This window comes from Nyctereutes procyonoides, unplaced genomic scaffold (genome assembly GCF_905146905.1).
Source record: "Nyctereutes procyonoides isolate TBG_1078 unplaced genomic scaffold, NYPRO_anot_genome, whole genome shotgun sequence".
Taxonomy (NCBI): domain Eukaryota; kingdom Metazoa; phylum Chordata; class Mammalia; order Carnivora; family Canidae; genus Nyctereutes; species Nyctereutes procyonoides.
Window position 1 is genome coordinate 22,936,501 of NW_026575030.1, and position 16,915 is coordinate 22,953,415.

Genomic DNA, 16,915 nt, shown 5'->3' on the forward strand with positions numbered 1-16,915 from the left:
GACTGAGGAGAGAAGTCTGGGCTCCAGGTAAAATGAGGCCAGCAGAGAGGAATAAAAAGAGGAACTCCGAGAGCTGCAGTGAGCAAAGGACCCCAAAGGCATCAGAGTTTGGGGAGGAGTGCTGTGCCAGGAGGAGCTGCTGCTCTGGGCTGACTGGGAATGGGACTGAGCTGCTCATCAGAGGGGCAGACGGAGTGGCAAGCAGAAGGAGGGTATTAGCTGCTAGCTTGACTGTGTGGCCAATAGCTGCCATGGGATTTGCAAAGATAGTTGGATTTTATTTTCCTTTCAGGACGTTCCTCTCTGACGATGGTGCAAAAGTGTAAGGTGTTAGAGAAAGGAATGAGACACAGGGCTCATAGGGAGACAGGTGACTCCAGAGGATAAGAAACTAGTTAGTAACCTAGGGAATGCTGAGAGTTTGAGCATCTGGATCAGCAAGAGGATTACCTCTACTGAGGACTTGCACTGGGAGAAGGAGTTCCGGGAGCAGCACGAGTGATACTGTGTAGGCACAGAGCTCAGCTGACCCACTGGGGCATATGAATAGGTGAAGGAATGGACAGAGAAGTCCTCTGGGGACCCGTCTGGGGAAGAGGGGTGACTGGGGTGGGGGAGCTGATATTAGAGCCTGCGCTCTGTACTATATACCTTCTTTACAATGTCGCTTAGTGCTTTACAACAAATTTTACTTCTCCTCTTCACATTTGGTGAATGAGGGATCGAGAGCTCTGAAAGGCTAAGGGACATGCTTGATGTCACACAGCTCAGGAAGCAACAGGGCAGTACCTAAACCCAAGCCCAGCTCCAGAGCCTCTGCGCACTGCATTTCTGCAAGGGGTCAGAGAAGAGTTTCGAGGGCCTGAATTTGGGGATGGAGCAGAGAGTGAGCTGAAGTAGAGGCAACAGGAAGAAAGCAGCCACGCACAGGGCATTGGGAGGTTTAGGTCCTACTTCTACCTTAGCCATATCTGGTTTTTATGAGCCTGACCAATTCACCTAGGAATCTATCTCCTTTTTCATAACATGCAAACAATGCAAGGTGCCCTGCTGGTATTTGGTTGGGGAAAGAACCCAATGGGAGAAAGGACGATGAGGCTGTGGGTTAGACCCTATGCACTAAGTCCAGCTCTCTGTGTGAAACCCAGTTTAAGAATCAAGGGTTTCTGCTTTCCAAGCCATTAAGTATGTTCTTCTAAGCCCTGAACTCAGTTCATGGATTTCAGCAGATGCTGGTATAAAATATGGATGGCACAGGATATAGAACTTCCTTAACATTTAAAATTGCCTTTACTAATAGGAACCGAACCAGCTTCAAATGCTAACCAAATCAAACGGTGGAATATGCAAATGTATAGAACAAACATAAAACCTTGGCCTTCGATCCATTTAACTGTGACATGGGAAGATAGGAGACTAGTTGGGGCTCTACTTCTAGCCACGTAGGGTTACTGGAAAGAGTAGAGAGCAGAGTGGGACCCTAGGAGTGGGATCCTCCTTAGTGGGTGTTGGCCTGCCATTCCAGGGCCTATCGAGCTCCTTCCCAGCCTCCGGAGCCCATCCGCAGCTGTGCTGTCTGCTACGGGGCCACAACAGAGTGCCACAGACCGGGGGGCTTACACACAGAAGTGCATTGTCTCCCCGTCCCGGGGGCTGAAGTCCAAGTTCAGCAATGCTGGCAGATTTGGCTCCTGAGGCCTCTCTCGTTGGCTTGCAGATGGGCACTTTCTCACTGTGTCCTCATGCGGCCTTTCCTCCGTGCACGCACCCCTGGTGTCTCTGTACGTCTAAGTTTTCTCTTCTGTAGAGGATACTGGTCAGTTTGGATTAGGACCCCGCCCCATGGCTTCACCATAATTTCATTACCTCTTTAAAGCCCTTATCTCCAAATATGGTCATATTCTGAGGTACTGGGAGGCTAAAGTTTCAACATATAAATTTTAGGGGGCTGCAGCTCAGCCCAAAGCAGCTCCTGGGAACAGATGGCTTTCGCTCTCCCCGGGAGGTCAGATCCTGGCTCTGGTAGGAGCCCTTCATCTTCCCTGGAGGGCCTCTCTCTTGCAGTTGTGCCGCTCCCTTCCCAGCAGCCCTAGATGAAGGAGGACAGGGGCTTCAGGGTTCAGCCTGTCATGGCTGTTCCATAGCCCATCCGGTCCCCACTTCCAAGGGGTTGGGCCTCCCCATGCTGTTCCACTTTGGGGCTCTCCCTCTCTACTGAGCCCCAGCCTTCTGCTTTCATTTTATTTTTTTAAAAATTTTATTTATTCATGAGAGACACAGGCACAGGGAGAAGCAGGCTCTGCACAGGGGATCCCGGGACCCCGGGATCACGCCCTGAGCCAAAGGCAGATGCTCAACCCCTGAGCCACCCAGGCGTCCCGGCCTTCTGCTTTCAAACCTGTATTTCTCTCTCACCTGGGAAGAGGCCTTGCTTGACATTTCTTCTTCCGTCACCCTCTTTCTCCTTGTCCCTTCAACTCCAGAATTCTGGTCAGATTACTTGACTCCCTACCCGTTTCCTGGAGAATCTCCTCTGGAGTGACTTCTGACCCCACTGTCTCATGGAACCTGCCCTCTCAAACCTTACCCATCGCCCAGTGCTGGCCATCCCTGAAGCCCCCTTCCCAGTGCCCATTCTCCACCCCCTGCTCTGCCCTTGCTTGCAGGGACAGTCCCCCTTCCATCCGTCGAGGTTCACAGCCCTCTCATTCATCCCAGTCCCTCCCCTTGGGCATTGCCTGGGATCAACCCCCGGCTCCTTCCCATCTTTCACGACATTCTTTGCCCCAAAGAACTGAGGCGTTCTCACAGTTTCCATGATGATCGTGTGTTTGATTCTAGAGTCTTTCATTTCCAGTCTCCACCAACCTCTCTCTAGAATCCTGATCCCGGGCTCCTAGCCTCCAATTGGATTAAATTCTTTCATCTACCACATTCACCTGGACCAAGCCAAATGCCTCTCTTCCACTCCCAAATTTTGTACTCTGCCTCTACAATTTTCTTCATTTATCCAAGCCAGAAATCTCTAAGGAATCTTTGTACCTCCTTCTTGTTCAGCCCCTACAGTATTTTAACTTTTCTTCTGTCTCTTTTATTACTTCTTTTCTTTGCTGCTGCCTTTGCCAAGGCTGGATCTTGATCACTTCCTTCCCTAATCAGATAGCTTTGTCCCCTAGGACATGTGGAGACCTCCAAGGGTCCTCAAGCTCAGCTAGACTGCTGTTTGTGTGAGGACTTCCTGTTCACTCAGGACAAACACCTAACTCTCAAACTTGGGATTCTAGACCAGCACTGTGAGGACAGCGATGTTCTGTGTCCTTGCAGTATGGTAGCCTCCAACCACATGTGGCTCTTGAGCCCTTCAAACCTGATTACCATGACCGAGGAACTGAATTTTACATTTAATTTAAACTATCACGCTGCCTTCACACCACTGTTCTCTGATCCCAGCCTGCACTCTGGACAGCCTTCCACCAGACATCACCCTGATCCTCAACTCCGGGCCACTCTGTTCCAGAACCATGGGGCCCTTCTCCTGTCTCTAGCTCAGATGTTCTATGGCCCTCATATCTGTCCCATGTCCCACCATCAAGCGCTTCCTAGCCATCCCCACAGCCCACAGTGCACTTTCTTTTGTTTGAACAACTGCGTTGTGTTAGCTGGATACAACTTTTTTTTTTTTTTTAATACTAGGCTCTACACCCAGAGTGGGGCTTGAACTAACTACATAGAGATCAAGAGTCACATGCTTTACAAATTGAGCAAGTTAGGAGTCCCCTGGATAAAATCTTTTAAAAAAACTTTCTTTTAAACTTTTTTTATTTATTTATCGAGAGAGAGAGTGAGAGAGGACAGAAAGCAGGGTAAGAGGCAGAGGGAGAAGCAGACTGCCCTGTTGAGCAGGGGATGGGACTCTGGGCTCGATCCCAGGACCCCGGGATCATGACCCGAGCTGAAGGCAGACGCTTTACCCACTGAGCCACCAAGGTCCCCCATAACTTTTATTTTGAAATAATTTCAGACTTAACGTTGCAAAAAAAAATAGTACAAATAATTCCTGTATATCCTTCACTCGAGTTCCTTAAATTTCAGCATTTTGCCATGTTTGCTTTATCATGTATTTTTTCTCCCTTACTTTCCCCCTTTCTCCTTCCCATACCTCTCCACACACACATATGCACATACCTACACATCTATACATATAATTTTTATGAGTGGTTTGAGAATAAGTTGTACACGTGGTATTCTGAACACCCAAATACTTCAGTGTATATTTCCTAAAAACAAGAGCAGTCTCTTATTAAAACTACAGTTTCATGATCAAGACATGAAATTAGCATTGGTACAATACTATCATATAATTTATTGACCATATGCAACTTTTGCCAATTGTCCCATTGATGTCCTTTATGACAAAAGGGGGAAAAAGCGCCTTTCCTGTGGACCACATGCCTTGACGTTTAAATCCTTGAAGACAAGTTCTGATTTCTTATCATTTATTTGGTTTTCCTCTCAGTACCCAGGTGAATAGCATGTACTGCCTGGCATCTGCCTGGCACACAGCAGGTCCTCAGTAAACTTCTGTGAGATGGACAGATGAATCAATAATGGTGACAAGGCAGGGTGAATTTGGTGGAAGCAGGCCTCACCCTGGGCTTCATCATGTAACTGGTAGTCATCAGCTCCGTGATCTCAGAGATCACCTCTTTACACAGTCCTTGTGCGGTTCTTAGGTGGGCAGCCCCACTCTCCTTGCTTTACAGTGCACAACTGATAATCCACAAAGTTAGATAACCTGCCTGTGGGCACACAGCCATGTCCAAGCCATGACATAGTGCTCCTTCTCCGTAATCTGCAGAGGTGAAGATTTGTGGATGAATAATTGCTAACGTTCCCTCCATTCATTCATTCAATAAGTAGTTACCAAGTGCCTCCCATGTCCAGGCACACTGAGTACACAGCAGTGAACAAAAAAGAAAAAGTCCCTGCTCTCAAAAACCTTATACTTCAGAGATAGGAGAAGGGCAGACAGTAAATAAACAGGTAAATGTATAGTTTATTATATGGTGCTAAGTGCCATGGTGGGGGGATAATAAAGTGGGGTAAGGGAGATAAGAAGTGCTGGCCGCAGGGGTTTGCTATTTGTTATAGAGTCGTTAGGGAAGATCTCATTGATTAAGTGACTCCATTTTTTTTGTATTAAGGTATAATTTATATATAGTAAAAATGACCCTTTCTAGTACATAGTTTATGTAGTCATATAACTATTGCCATAATCAAGATATGGTTCTCCCACCTTAAAACATATCTTCGTGTCCCTTAGTGGTCAACCTCTGTCCCATCCCCCACTAATCTCTTCTCTGTCCCTATAATTTGTTTCTAGAACAAAGCTTATACATAGGATTATACAGTTCGCAGCCTTTTGAGTCTGGCTTCTCTTAGAGAAAGAGAAAGATGAGTCATTGAGACTCATCTGTGTTCTGTGTATCAGTAGTTTGTTGCCTTTTATTGATAAGTAGTATTTCATTGTATAAATATACCACAGTTCATCCATTCTCCAGTTCTGGAACAATTGGACAAATTCTAGCTGTTGGCAGTCACGAGGCCACCATAAACATTCACATACAGATATTTGTGTGTACACAGATTCTCATTCCACCTGGATAAATAGGTTTTGATTAAAGACCTCCAAGAAAGATGAAAACAAGCCATGAAGATAGCTGAAGATACTTTTGCATATTCATCATATTGCTGTTTAGCAAAATGAATAGGTTTGTGTTGTGAAATTAGTCTGTTTGAGTAATTTTTCTTATTTGAGTTATTTGGAGAAAGTTATTTGGAGAAGAAATGGAGTGGGAATAGAAGAGAGCCTTTGGTGGGTTTATTCATTTGTTCATTCATTCATTGATCCATTTAGCAAACACTAAAAAAATGAAAGCCACTAGTCCACAGTCTGTGACCCGAAGGAAGCCTGAGACCCTTGGATCCACACCAAAGGCTAATTTTAGACAGTTTATCTGACGTAATTTCCTTTCTGAGTTTCCTGAAGTTTGGGTGAGGGAATAGTGAGTGAGTGTGGAGTTATCATCATTGAAATGGACAGTGGAAACTCAAGCATTTTTGAGTTTTTATCTCAATGGAGGCTCAGAGATCCCTCCAGAGATCCCCTGAGAACTGATATTCAGTCATGAGGTGGTCTCTGTAGGAGTGCAAGATCTGAAAAACACGCCCAAAGTGAGGGCTCTGTCTAAGGCAGGGGCAGCGGCCAAGGCTCCTAGGATTCGGGAGCTTTGTGAAAAGCCAGAATTGATAGAAAATAATCTGTGACTGTCTTTGTTTCAGGTGATGCAACTGTGAAAAAGAAACCTGCCCCCAAGACACCTCCGAAAGCAGGTAATTGGTCACCAGCAGCCAATGGGGGCAAGAGGCATCTGCCACGGGGGTTTTCCTATGCCCTGCTAGACTGAGCGCTGGCATAAGGTCCCAGGAGACCACCGCTGTGCCCCTCCCTGATTCCAGCTCTGCATTATTCAGGCTAAACTTTCCCCAAGAGCTTCTGCACTGCCTGGTCTCCTACCCTCTCTCACTTGACCTGTCCCTTCTCCTGCTTCCCCGGTAGTGTCCCTAGCTGACGTCATATGGCATCGTAGAGTACTAGTGACTTTCTCACCCCTACTGTGAAACTGCCTAACACTTGCCCTCTATGCTGCCATTTAAAGAGACGATCCACTTTATGCCGTCCTAATGCTCCACTTTATATGTCCTCGTCATATAGAGCCTTGTCTCTTTCCCAGTGAAAGACATTTGAGGACATGAACCACATGGAACCTGTCAGCCAGGGTAACCTGATGGTTCGAACGCAAGGTGCTGCTTAATTAATAAAGGAATTAGGAGGTAGATTCAAAAATTTAGGGTAAGATCCAAATTCCAGAGCAACTGACACATGCCACGTAAATCATGTGGGCCACTTGCAAAGAACCAAAATAAAATAATGAACAAACCTAGCAGGTCTGTCAGTTTGGACATTCTATAGGAGTGGCCGCTGTCCTCAGTGTTACCCCGAAAGCTCTAGAAGGTGAGAAGTGCAGACCAGTGTGGACAGCGGCACTGAGTGACATCAGTCTGTCTGAGGCTCCCTCTCATTGCTCACTTTGTCACTTGTCCTCCTCTCCCAGCCATGCCCCCTCAGATCATCCAGTTTCCTGAGGACCAAAAGGTGCGCGCAGGAGAGTCTGTGGAGCTGTTTGGTAAAGTGGCAGGCACCCAGCCCATCACCTGTACGTGGATGAAGTTCCGAAAGCAGGTCAGTGATGGAGGGAGTGACCCGAGAACAACCCTCTCAGGCCCTGGGCCAAAAGGGATAAGAAACGATGTCACGGTGGCAACATCACTCTCGATCAGCAGGGCCTTAGAAATGGGAGGGTCCTGTCCCTACCCGCCAGGTCGGAGCTCTTAATAACCTTTTCTTCTGAATCTACTGTGAATACCTGCTTTACAATCTGTGTGACCAAACAAAGTGTGAAAGAAAAAATAGAAACCACCCAGGGCCCCCACCTGATTTTGATATTTTAGTCTAGAATGCTCCTCAGAGTCAGGAAAATCGAACCAGTGACCGGAAGGACCTCTCAGGCCCTGCGAGCGTTCTGTGCGAGCCTGCCGAACCCTCTCTGTGGTAACAACTTCAACTTACCACGTGCTGAAGGGATAAAAGTGAATCCGAGTATTTGGATGGATCAATTGTACATTAAACAGAACGCTGGCTTGCTGGCCCAGGAACGTACCATTTATAATCATGGCTCTGTGAAAAAAATGTTTGATTTTCTGAATGACCAACTTAAAGGGACATGGGGAGCCCATATTGGTACACGTGGCCATATATGTGATCGCCGAAGGCCCCAAACAGCAGCTGGTGCTGAATCAGGAACTTTACGGGGGATGTGAGGATTTCTTCTGAGTTCTCCGGTGCTCTCTTTCCAAACCATTCAAATTGTCCTAAGGCCCAGAGGTGGGAGGCTAGTACCAGGGAGGGACGGAGGGTTGGTCTCAAAAGATGAAGCTGAGAATCCTGCCTTATCATCCTAAGGTTGCTTGCTCTGTGCGCTGTCTGGACTGGTGTCGTCTGAAGTAAGAAGCAATGTCTCCCTTTTCAGAGACATTTGACCAAGTCCCCGTTGGGGACAAAAGAACTTTGTCGAGAGTTACGAGTTGCGTTACTTCCAGATTAACCAGGACGAGGAAGAGGAGGAAGATGAGGATTAAAACTCATTTATCTCAGTTATATTTTGTATGAGTTCTTGAATAAAACTTGGAACCCCCCCCCACAAAAAAAAGAACTTTGTCTAGTGACGGATATATTCCGTATCCATGATCCAATATGGTAGGCACCACCATATGTGGTTCTCGAGTGCTTGAAGTGTGACTAGTGCAACTGAGGAACAGAATTCCAAATTGTTATTAGTTAAAAATCATTATAACGGCTTTGTTATAGACACCATAAAATTCAGACACCTAAAACTTGCCCTTTTAAAGTGTTGTACAATTCGGTGGTTTTTCGTATATTCACCAGCTGTGCAACCATAACAATGATCTAATTCTGGGACGTTTCCATCACCCCACAAAGAAGCCCTGAGCCATTAGCAGCCACTGCTCCCTTTCCCCCAAACCCTGGCATCCACTAACTTGCCTTCTTTCTCTGTGGATTTGCCTATTCAGGGCATTTCATATAAATGGAATCATACAGTATGTATTCTTTTGTGTCTGGCTTGTTTTTCTTAACATAGTGTTTTCAAGGCTCATCCCATTGTAGCATAAATCAGTACTGCATTCCTTTTTATGGCTGAGTAATATTCTATTGTCTATTGTCCGGTATTTTAATTTTTATTTTATTTTATTTTTTAAGATTTTATTTATTTACTCATGAGAGAGACACAGAGTGAGGCAGTGCCATGGTTTTTTTAATCCATTCATCAGTTGATGGACATTGGGGCTATTCCTACTTAACTAATTAAAGTTGAAGTAGCCACATGTGGCTGGTGGCTCTAGGATTAGACTGCACAGAAGAGGTCAGAATGCACTGGGGTGGCCTTTGTGGGTGACTCTGCCCAGACGTGTTCTCCTGCCATCCCCCAGCCCCAAAGCCATAGAGATACAAGACCCTCCTCAAGACTGGTCGGGGCCGCAAGGTAGACCTAGTTCATCTGCCAGGCCCTACTCAGCACCCTCTCTGCTCGCCCCATCCCTGGACCACCTCAGGGAGGCTTGGCTTTGGATGCAGGAGGGGAGGGGCCCTAAGGGGAGGCCCAGAGTCCAGACAAGATAGGGGCCCATGCAGCTTGTCCAGCAGCATTCCCTAGGGGTGGGGAGTGGAGGTCAGAGCCTCTTCCTTTCCTGGCCCGTCTCTAGTGCCTGCCTCACTCTCTGCCCCCAGATCCAGGAAAGCGAGCACATCAAGGTGGAGACCAGTGAGAATGGCAGCAGGCTCACCATCGTGGCCGCACGCCAGGAACACTGCGGCTGCTACACTCTGCTGGTGGAGAACAAGCTGGGCAGCAGGCAGGCCCAGGTCAACCTCACTGTTGTGGGTGAGTCTGAGGACGGGGTGGTCCGCGGTCGGAGGACAGGAGAGGCAGCGGCCCCCAGCCGGATGGTGGGCCTCGGGGCTGCCCCTCCCGGGCCTACTCCTCCGGCACCCTGCCCACAGCCCCCCGTGCTCCCGGGTTCCCTCTCCCTGCCCTCACTGCCTTGCTGGGCTCCGCGCTCCTGGAGAAGCCCAGACCCTGCACACACCCCACTGCATTATCCCGTTCCTATGAATCCCCTCCTGGCTCTCTTTCTAGCCTTTGGAAGCCCTGAGCTGTACTACCCCAGCCCCATTCCTCCCGTGGCACCATCGCTCCCTCTCCCTCTGGTACATTCCCTTCCCTCTCCCCGGCCTCTCAGTCTCCTTGCAAATGCTCACCTTCAGCCGGGGCTGCCTTCCACGGCACCCCCCCCCCCAGGCTGATGTGGGGACACTGGGGGAGAAGATCACAGATTCGGAGGCTCAGCGCTGGACTCCGCTCGTGCCTAGGCGGGGGCGTCAGTGGGCTCAGCGTCCTCCCTGACTCTGATTGCCTGTCACCCTGCAGGCCCTGGTCTCTCGCTTCTCTGAGAAATAGGAGGCGTCAGGCATGAGCTTGCATGACTCCGTGCCCCACAGCTGCAGGTGTCTGTGCGTCTGTGCCCCCCCCCTTGTTTTCGCCTTCCCCTCTACTTCTCCCATAAAAGTTGCCAGGGTCTCCCATCCCAGCCGACACGCAGGACCATGTATTCCTGCAATATCCTGACTCTCTGGCCACCCCGCCATCTCTCTCTCTCTCTCTCTCTCTCTCTCTCTCTCTCTCTCTCTCTGTCTTCATGGCCACACACCCCCCCCCCCCCGAAAGGGGCCAGTCTGCACTTTGGTTCTGCTGCTTCTCCTCCCTGTGGCCTCCCTCCCGCCCCCATTAGTCTGCTGGGACCACCCTTCTGAGGTCACTGTGACCTCCCAATGCTACGTCCACCCCTTTTTCTCACCTCCTGCAGCCCCGTATGGAGTCGAGTCAGTCTCCAGACTGGTTTTCAAGTTCACTTTTTCCTCTGCATTGCAGTAGCTGTTTTTCATGCCCTGGTGACTCTCTCCTGAAATGTCAACATACTTTCCTAACTGGTCCCACACGGTGGGTTGCGCTCAGTTCCTTGACCCCCGAGGGGTCAGGGCAGCAAAGGAACAGCAGATGCAGGAGTGGGCAGACAGACTGCAGGCCGTGTCCCTATGCATCTGTGAAGGCCTTTGGCCTGGTGGTTACTCATCTGACCCCCTTTTTGTTTGCTTCTTTAGATCAGGAAATTTAAATCTGGGGAGGCCAGTGTGCTAAGGGGTCAGGGAATAGATTTCTCATCTATAAAAGACAGGAGACACCTCCCTACCCCTTTCTTTCTTTGGTGACTCCAGATGTTCATTTCAGTAATCTTCCCCCAGGAATCAAGAATATTTGGGGTCCTGGGAGGTTGGTGCTAGTGATCCAGTTAGCCTCCACATTCAGACTTGTACCTGAAGTCTTGGTTTTGGCCCTACGGGTCAGCAAGCATTGGTTTCCAGTTTTCCTTGGTGTTCTCTTAGCTGCCCCCCCCTCCACCGCTTGGAGACCTGGGGGGTCAGCTCCTTTGAGCTGCTTTCCTGTGGCCGGTGCCCCTGCCCCCGCTCTGGCTGGCTCCCCCTGCCCCCACTCTGGCTGGCTCCCGGGGCCACACGCTCCCCTCCCCCAGCACCACCCGGGGCTGTGGTTCTCGCCTTTTATGGTTTCGTTTCTCATTCTCCTCGGCCAGTGCTGACAGGGCCATTGGCGTGGCTGCCCGCCAGCTGGCAGGGGCAGCATGTTAAATGCCGTCCTGGGAGGGGAATGGAATGGAGGGGAACGGGCTTTCTGTCTGCCTCCCCCTCCTTGAGCTAAGAATAGAATTGCTCAATAAAATGAGGACTCGCATTGATGGATCCGGCGAAGCCACATTCATTCAGAGCCCGCGGATTTAGAATTAGTCCAAAGTAAACCTGGATTAGGCCCAGATTTACCTGCGTGTCTCTAGGGACATCTGTGCATTATCTGATCGGGGCTTATTAAGTAGATGTCAAATATAAATGAGATGAAACAGGAACTGTTGGGCCTACTGCAGACGGGTCCGAGCACTTTGGAAGCTTCCATGGCAGGCCGGCTGAATCAGGCCGATTTAACACGACTCCTCCTTGTGAGCAGTAAACTTCCCTTCGTGTCTGCCCTTTAAAATACCACTTTCTTTTCATCTCATCTATGACTCCTATTTTTAAAATGATAATAAAAAGTAGGCTTTCCCTCAGTTAGTTTAAATGAGTGATGTCTGTTTTAAAGGCTTATATTTTCAAAGGCAGCACAGGAGTTTGTGCTGTTCTGAGAGCCTGGGCCGAGGCCTGCCCTTCTAGCTCCGCCTGGTGGGGGGGGGGGTGCGGGAGGGGCCCCAGAGAGCCGCCGACCCACAGCATTCCTGCCTGCAACTCGTCCAGCAGGAGAAAAACAGGTCTCTTTGCGTATCTTTAAAGGAGAAAAACAAAGTAGAGAGAATCTCCAAATACCCAGTAATCCCCAACTACTATCTGAGCTTGGAGCTTGCACTGTTTTTAAGGGCAGGAGATTTCCCTTTGTAATGCTTGGCGTGGGTTTAATAAGCAAGACGCTTCTTGATCCTTTTTCTGCCTGGTGGCCTGTAAAATAACAGGCCCCTGGAACCAGGGTCTGGAGAATTTTTGGAGTCTCCTTTTGGCTCTGGCTAGCTGGGTATTTTTGGCAAGCAAAGTGCCTCAGCCTTGAAGGGCCAGGATTATCCGGAGAGATGACCCTGGGAGGATGGGGATGTCTCACACCCCCTGCCCTTCTCTAACAGCCACAGGTGGCTGCTGAGGCGTAGTGAAGGGAGGTCCAGGTGGCCTTAAGCATGCCACAGAGCACCTTCACACGCACAGGTGCACAGAGACCACCAGGGAGGGCAGTCAGTCCGGGGAGAAGGAGTAGAGAGGAGCTCCTCCATTGTCCTGGGACTGAACAGAAAATCCTGGAGCTGGTGTCATCAGACTGTTCCCTTAGACTCAGTATTTCCCATTCTGTTGGTCAAGTCTCCAGGGAGCCAGAGGTGAACTCTAAGGCAGCGTGGAGCTTAGGGTTCTAGACTGTGCGCTCACTTTGCCTTTCCTAGGCCATGCCCAGGGCCCCCAGGCCAGCCCACGTGCAGCTGCATCTCTGGTGTGGAGGGAGGCTCCCAGGCCCTCTGTTCTGAGGACGTTTGTTCTGTTCCAAGGGTTTTCATCCCTGGTTAGTCCAGCCTGTCTGTGAGGCTCTTGTCTGTTGAACAGAAAGCAGCAGGCGCAGCCCAGGGCCCTAAGGGCGGGCATGGGGGTCGGGGCTTCCATCCCCTCAACTTCAGACTTGAGTCTTGACTGAACTCCTTAATTTGGAATCAGATTCCTTGAAAGCATTGAAGCCTTGCTCGGAATGAAAGTCCCCCTCCTCAAACTTTGCATCTTCCCTTGTGCTACAGGGGGTGACATACATCATCTGTCAGTTCTTCTAACCCTTTCAGCAAAGAAACATCTGGAACAGGGTAGGGTACAAATAGTACCTCTTTTGCAATACCCATTTCTCAAAGTTTTCTTTTCCTAACCAACAGGGAAGAAAAAATCAGTCAGTGGCGTGTATCTGCACTCTCAACGTGTCCAGCGAGATGCTTCCCAGGCAGTTTTCTTTGGGGGAAAGCAGCAAGTCTGTCTTTCATTCCTCTTTGGGCTTTTTTTTTCTTCCTTAGCTGGGTCTTGAGAGGACTTGAAGCACTTGCCTCTACAAGAGTTTAGAGTAATAAACATCTTAGCCAACGCCAGAAATATTTCTAAAAAGACCGACACTTCTTTCAGAACAAACAGTTTTTCTAAGAGAACACTTTAAAACAACCAGTGAAAGTGGTTCCATCACGGGAGGCCTCCAGAGTGGCTGCCAGCGGTGGAAGTAGCTCTGTCACAGTCCCAGAGCCACTCCAGGCGAGGCCCAGGCTAGGGCTGCACAGGGATGGGTGGTTGCAGGGTAAGGCATCCTCAGCCGGGACGGAGAAGCCGTGTACACACACACACACACACACACACACACACACACACACACACACACCAACAGAACGGGTTTTTTTTTTTCCTCTCCTATAGATGCAAAGTCGTTTGCAGGAATTCTCTTTGGCTTTCCTGCCTTGCAGAAGGGAGAGTAGACGTCAGGCACTTTACCTGGGTTTGCTTCCTTGATGTTCACAAAACCCCTAGCAGGTTAGATACATGTTAGCACCATTTTTCCAAATAAAAAAAGACAAACCAGAAGTTTGGAGACTTGGAAGTTGAGGAATTTGCTCGAGGTCACGTAGCTTATGAAATGGCATAGCATGAAAAACATGGTTTTAATTGCTGGTTTGGGGAACTCTACACCTCACACTGCCTTGGAGTGGGGGACGGAGGTTACTGAAGACTGGTATCTGTAGCTAAATCAGCCACCGATGAAAACAAAATCTGAAACATCGGAGAAGTTAGTTCAGAGCAGCAGCTGACAAAATCAGCAAAACTCGGTCACTTCAGGAAAGTGTAGGCCACCGTGATGTGCCCCGAAGCTGGCAGCAGTAAAAGGGAAGGCAGCGGCCAGAGGGGCTGCTTCTTGCTTGTGTCCTGCGCTCATTTTCCAGCCCTTAGCCAGGGCTGGGTGTGATTTGCTACCGCGGTTTGCTTTGGAAATTTTCTCATTTTCTAATGGTTCTAGGAGGATAAAAGAGGTAGGGTAGGAGTAATATTTTATGCATTATAAAGTCAGAAATAAACCCCCACAATAATGATGGTCATGGCTGCTCACGCCAGCCACTTTTCCAAGAACTTCTCACAACCACCTTGTGATCCAAGTGCTACTGTTCTCCACGTGGCTTACAGACGAGGAAACTGAGGCACAGAGAGGTTAACAAGTAGCGAATGGAGACTGAAGCATGTTCAAACCCGGATCTGTCTGACTTCAGAGCTCACTGTGCCACTGTGCCGCTGTCTGGGGTCAGGCGCTTCCCAAGTCCCAGAGAAAGTAAAGACTGGCCCTCGCTATGTCACAGGCCACTGGCCTCGGGCCTGACGGAGACACATGCACACATTAAATTCTCTCTCAAAACATAGTTTTGATGGGAAGCAGTCCACGCCTTCTGGGCAAGCTTCCTAGGTCTGTTTACTCAGAGAAATATGTTTAGGACTGAGGCAAAGTACAGGAAATCATGACTTGTAGACTGGAAAACTAGCCTCCCCAAAAAAGAGAATTCTTTTCTAGCAAATAGGTGTTTGTGGGGCTTTCTGTGAAGGTGTGATTGTGCATAGGTGTGACTGTGACCATGAGGAGCGGAGAGCCAGGACCGGGCCTGTCAGCTTGGGTTCTCTGGGCTTCTCTTCCAAGTCAAAGCTAATTCAGAAAGGTTCCTTCCCTGCAGCTCTTTTTTTTTTTTTTTCTCCCTCTTGCAATTCTGAAGACTTGGGTGATATCGTGCTTCTCTGTCCCCAGACAAACCAGACCCCCCAGCGGGCACACCTTGTGCCTCCGACATCCGGAGCTCGTCATTGACCCTGTCCTGGTATGGCTCCTCGTATGATGGGGGCAGCGCCGTGCAATCCTACAGCGTTGAGATCTGGGACTCGGTGGACAAGACGTGGAAGGAACTAGCCACATGCCGCAGCACCTCTTTTAACGTCCAGGACCTGCTGCCTGACCGAGAGTATAAATTCCGTGTGCGCGCCATCAACGTGTACGGAACCAGTGAGCCGAGCCAGGAGTCTGAACTCACAGCAGTGGGAGAGAAACCGGAGGGTAGGCTGCCTTCCTTTATCACTGGCCTGAGATCAGTGTGCATGGCTTACCTTGCGTATGTAGAAGCCTGTACTGAGAGGGGTGCCGGGGACCGAGAAGATGTCAGTGACGGCTGCCAGAGTCTTTGGCGGTCTTGATTTCTGGGGTTGTGATGCTCATCCATTCTTTTTTTTTTTTTTTTAAAGATTTTATTTATTTGACAGAGAAAGTGTGCATAAGCAGGGGGAAGGGCAGGGAGGGCAGAGGGAGAGGAAGAAGCAGGCTCCCCACTGAGCAGGGAGCCTGACATCAGGCTCAATCCCAGAACCCTGAGACCACGACCTGAGCTGAAGTCAGCTGCTTAACTGACTAAGCCACCCAGGGGCCCCCAATCCATACTTGAAAGGAAGTACCTGTGACCCTTCAAAAACCACTGAACCAGCAATTTTGGTTCACTGTCACCAGGAGGCGATAGTGTGTTAATCAGGAGCTCAGTGCTGGAACGCAGGAGCTCCCCAGGAACCTGAAGTTTCACCTTCCCCCTGTACCCACCTCCCTCCTTCTCTTGCATTCCTGTCTCACTGTCCACTCAGTGTCAAGTTCTTGGCACGATCACAATGGGCTTAAAATCTAACTAGGATTTTAAAATCTAACTAGTGAGTATAATGAGATGGGAAACACGTGATTCTAGCGGTGTAAACAAAGAGAGGAGGGGACACAGCAGAAATCATGAATAAGTTTGCCATGAAGGTTGAGGAAGGCCTTCTGGAAGAGGTAAGGAGCCTCGGAAAAGGAATGGGTTTCCAAGGGGCAGGAAAGATAAGGAGAGGCATTCCTCACAGAGGAAGCAGCATGAGTGAAGGTACAAAGTGATGGAAATGCGTGGCACTCTGAGAAGCGTGTGTGTGGCCAGAGCATATGCCGTGAGAGACAGAACAGGAGGAAGCAATCCTGAAGGGCAAGGTAGGTAAAATTGTGAAGTTCACCAAAGATTTCCAGGGAGGGGATTGATATGATCCCATCTGTTTTTTGTTTTTGTTTTTGTTTTTGGTGTGTGTGTGTGTGTGTGTGTGTGTGTGTGTGTGTGATGTTGTTGTTTTAAGAGTTTATCTATTTATTGAGAGAGAGAGAATATGAACAGAGAGAGGGACAGAGGGAGAAGCAGACTCCAGCCTGAGCAAAGAGCCCAGACTTGGCTCGACCCCAGGACCCTGAGATCATGATCTGAGCTGAAGGCAGACACTTAACTAACTGAACCACCTGGGCCCCTCACACCTTTTTAGAAAGAGAATTAGAGGAAAAGTAGAGCTTTGCTACCCAAAGTGTGGTCTGGACCAGCAGTCTTGGGATCCTGGGACTTGCTGTAAGTGCAGACTCTTGGCCTCTCCACACCCTTGGTCCCTTCTGAACCTTCATTTCAACATGATCTACCCCCATGGATTCAGATGTGTGTGACAGTTTGGGAAGCACCCAAGTGGAGAGGGGATGACTCTGGAGTTGACAAGATACCAGTTGGGCCTCTGTGGTGGTGT

At 49.2% G+C, this 16,915-nt stretch overlaps 1 protein-coding gene across 1 annotated transcript in view; it reads left to right on the forward strand.

The window, feature by feature from the left end:
- Positions 1-16,915, forward strand: part of MYLK (myosin light chain kinase) — a 181,474-nt gene that overhangs the window by 125,206 nt on the left and 39,353 nt on the right. Inside the window, 4 exon segments of the mRNA XM_055316566.1 lie at positions 6,343-6,393; positions 7,176-7,303; positions 9,428-9,581; positions 15,102-15,404. Of these exon segments, the coding sequence (XP_055172541.1) occupies positions 6,343-6,393; positions 7,176-7,303; positions 9,428-9,581; positions 15,102-15,404 (636 nt within the window).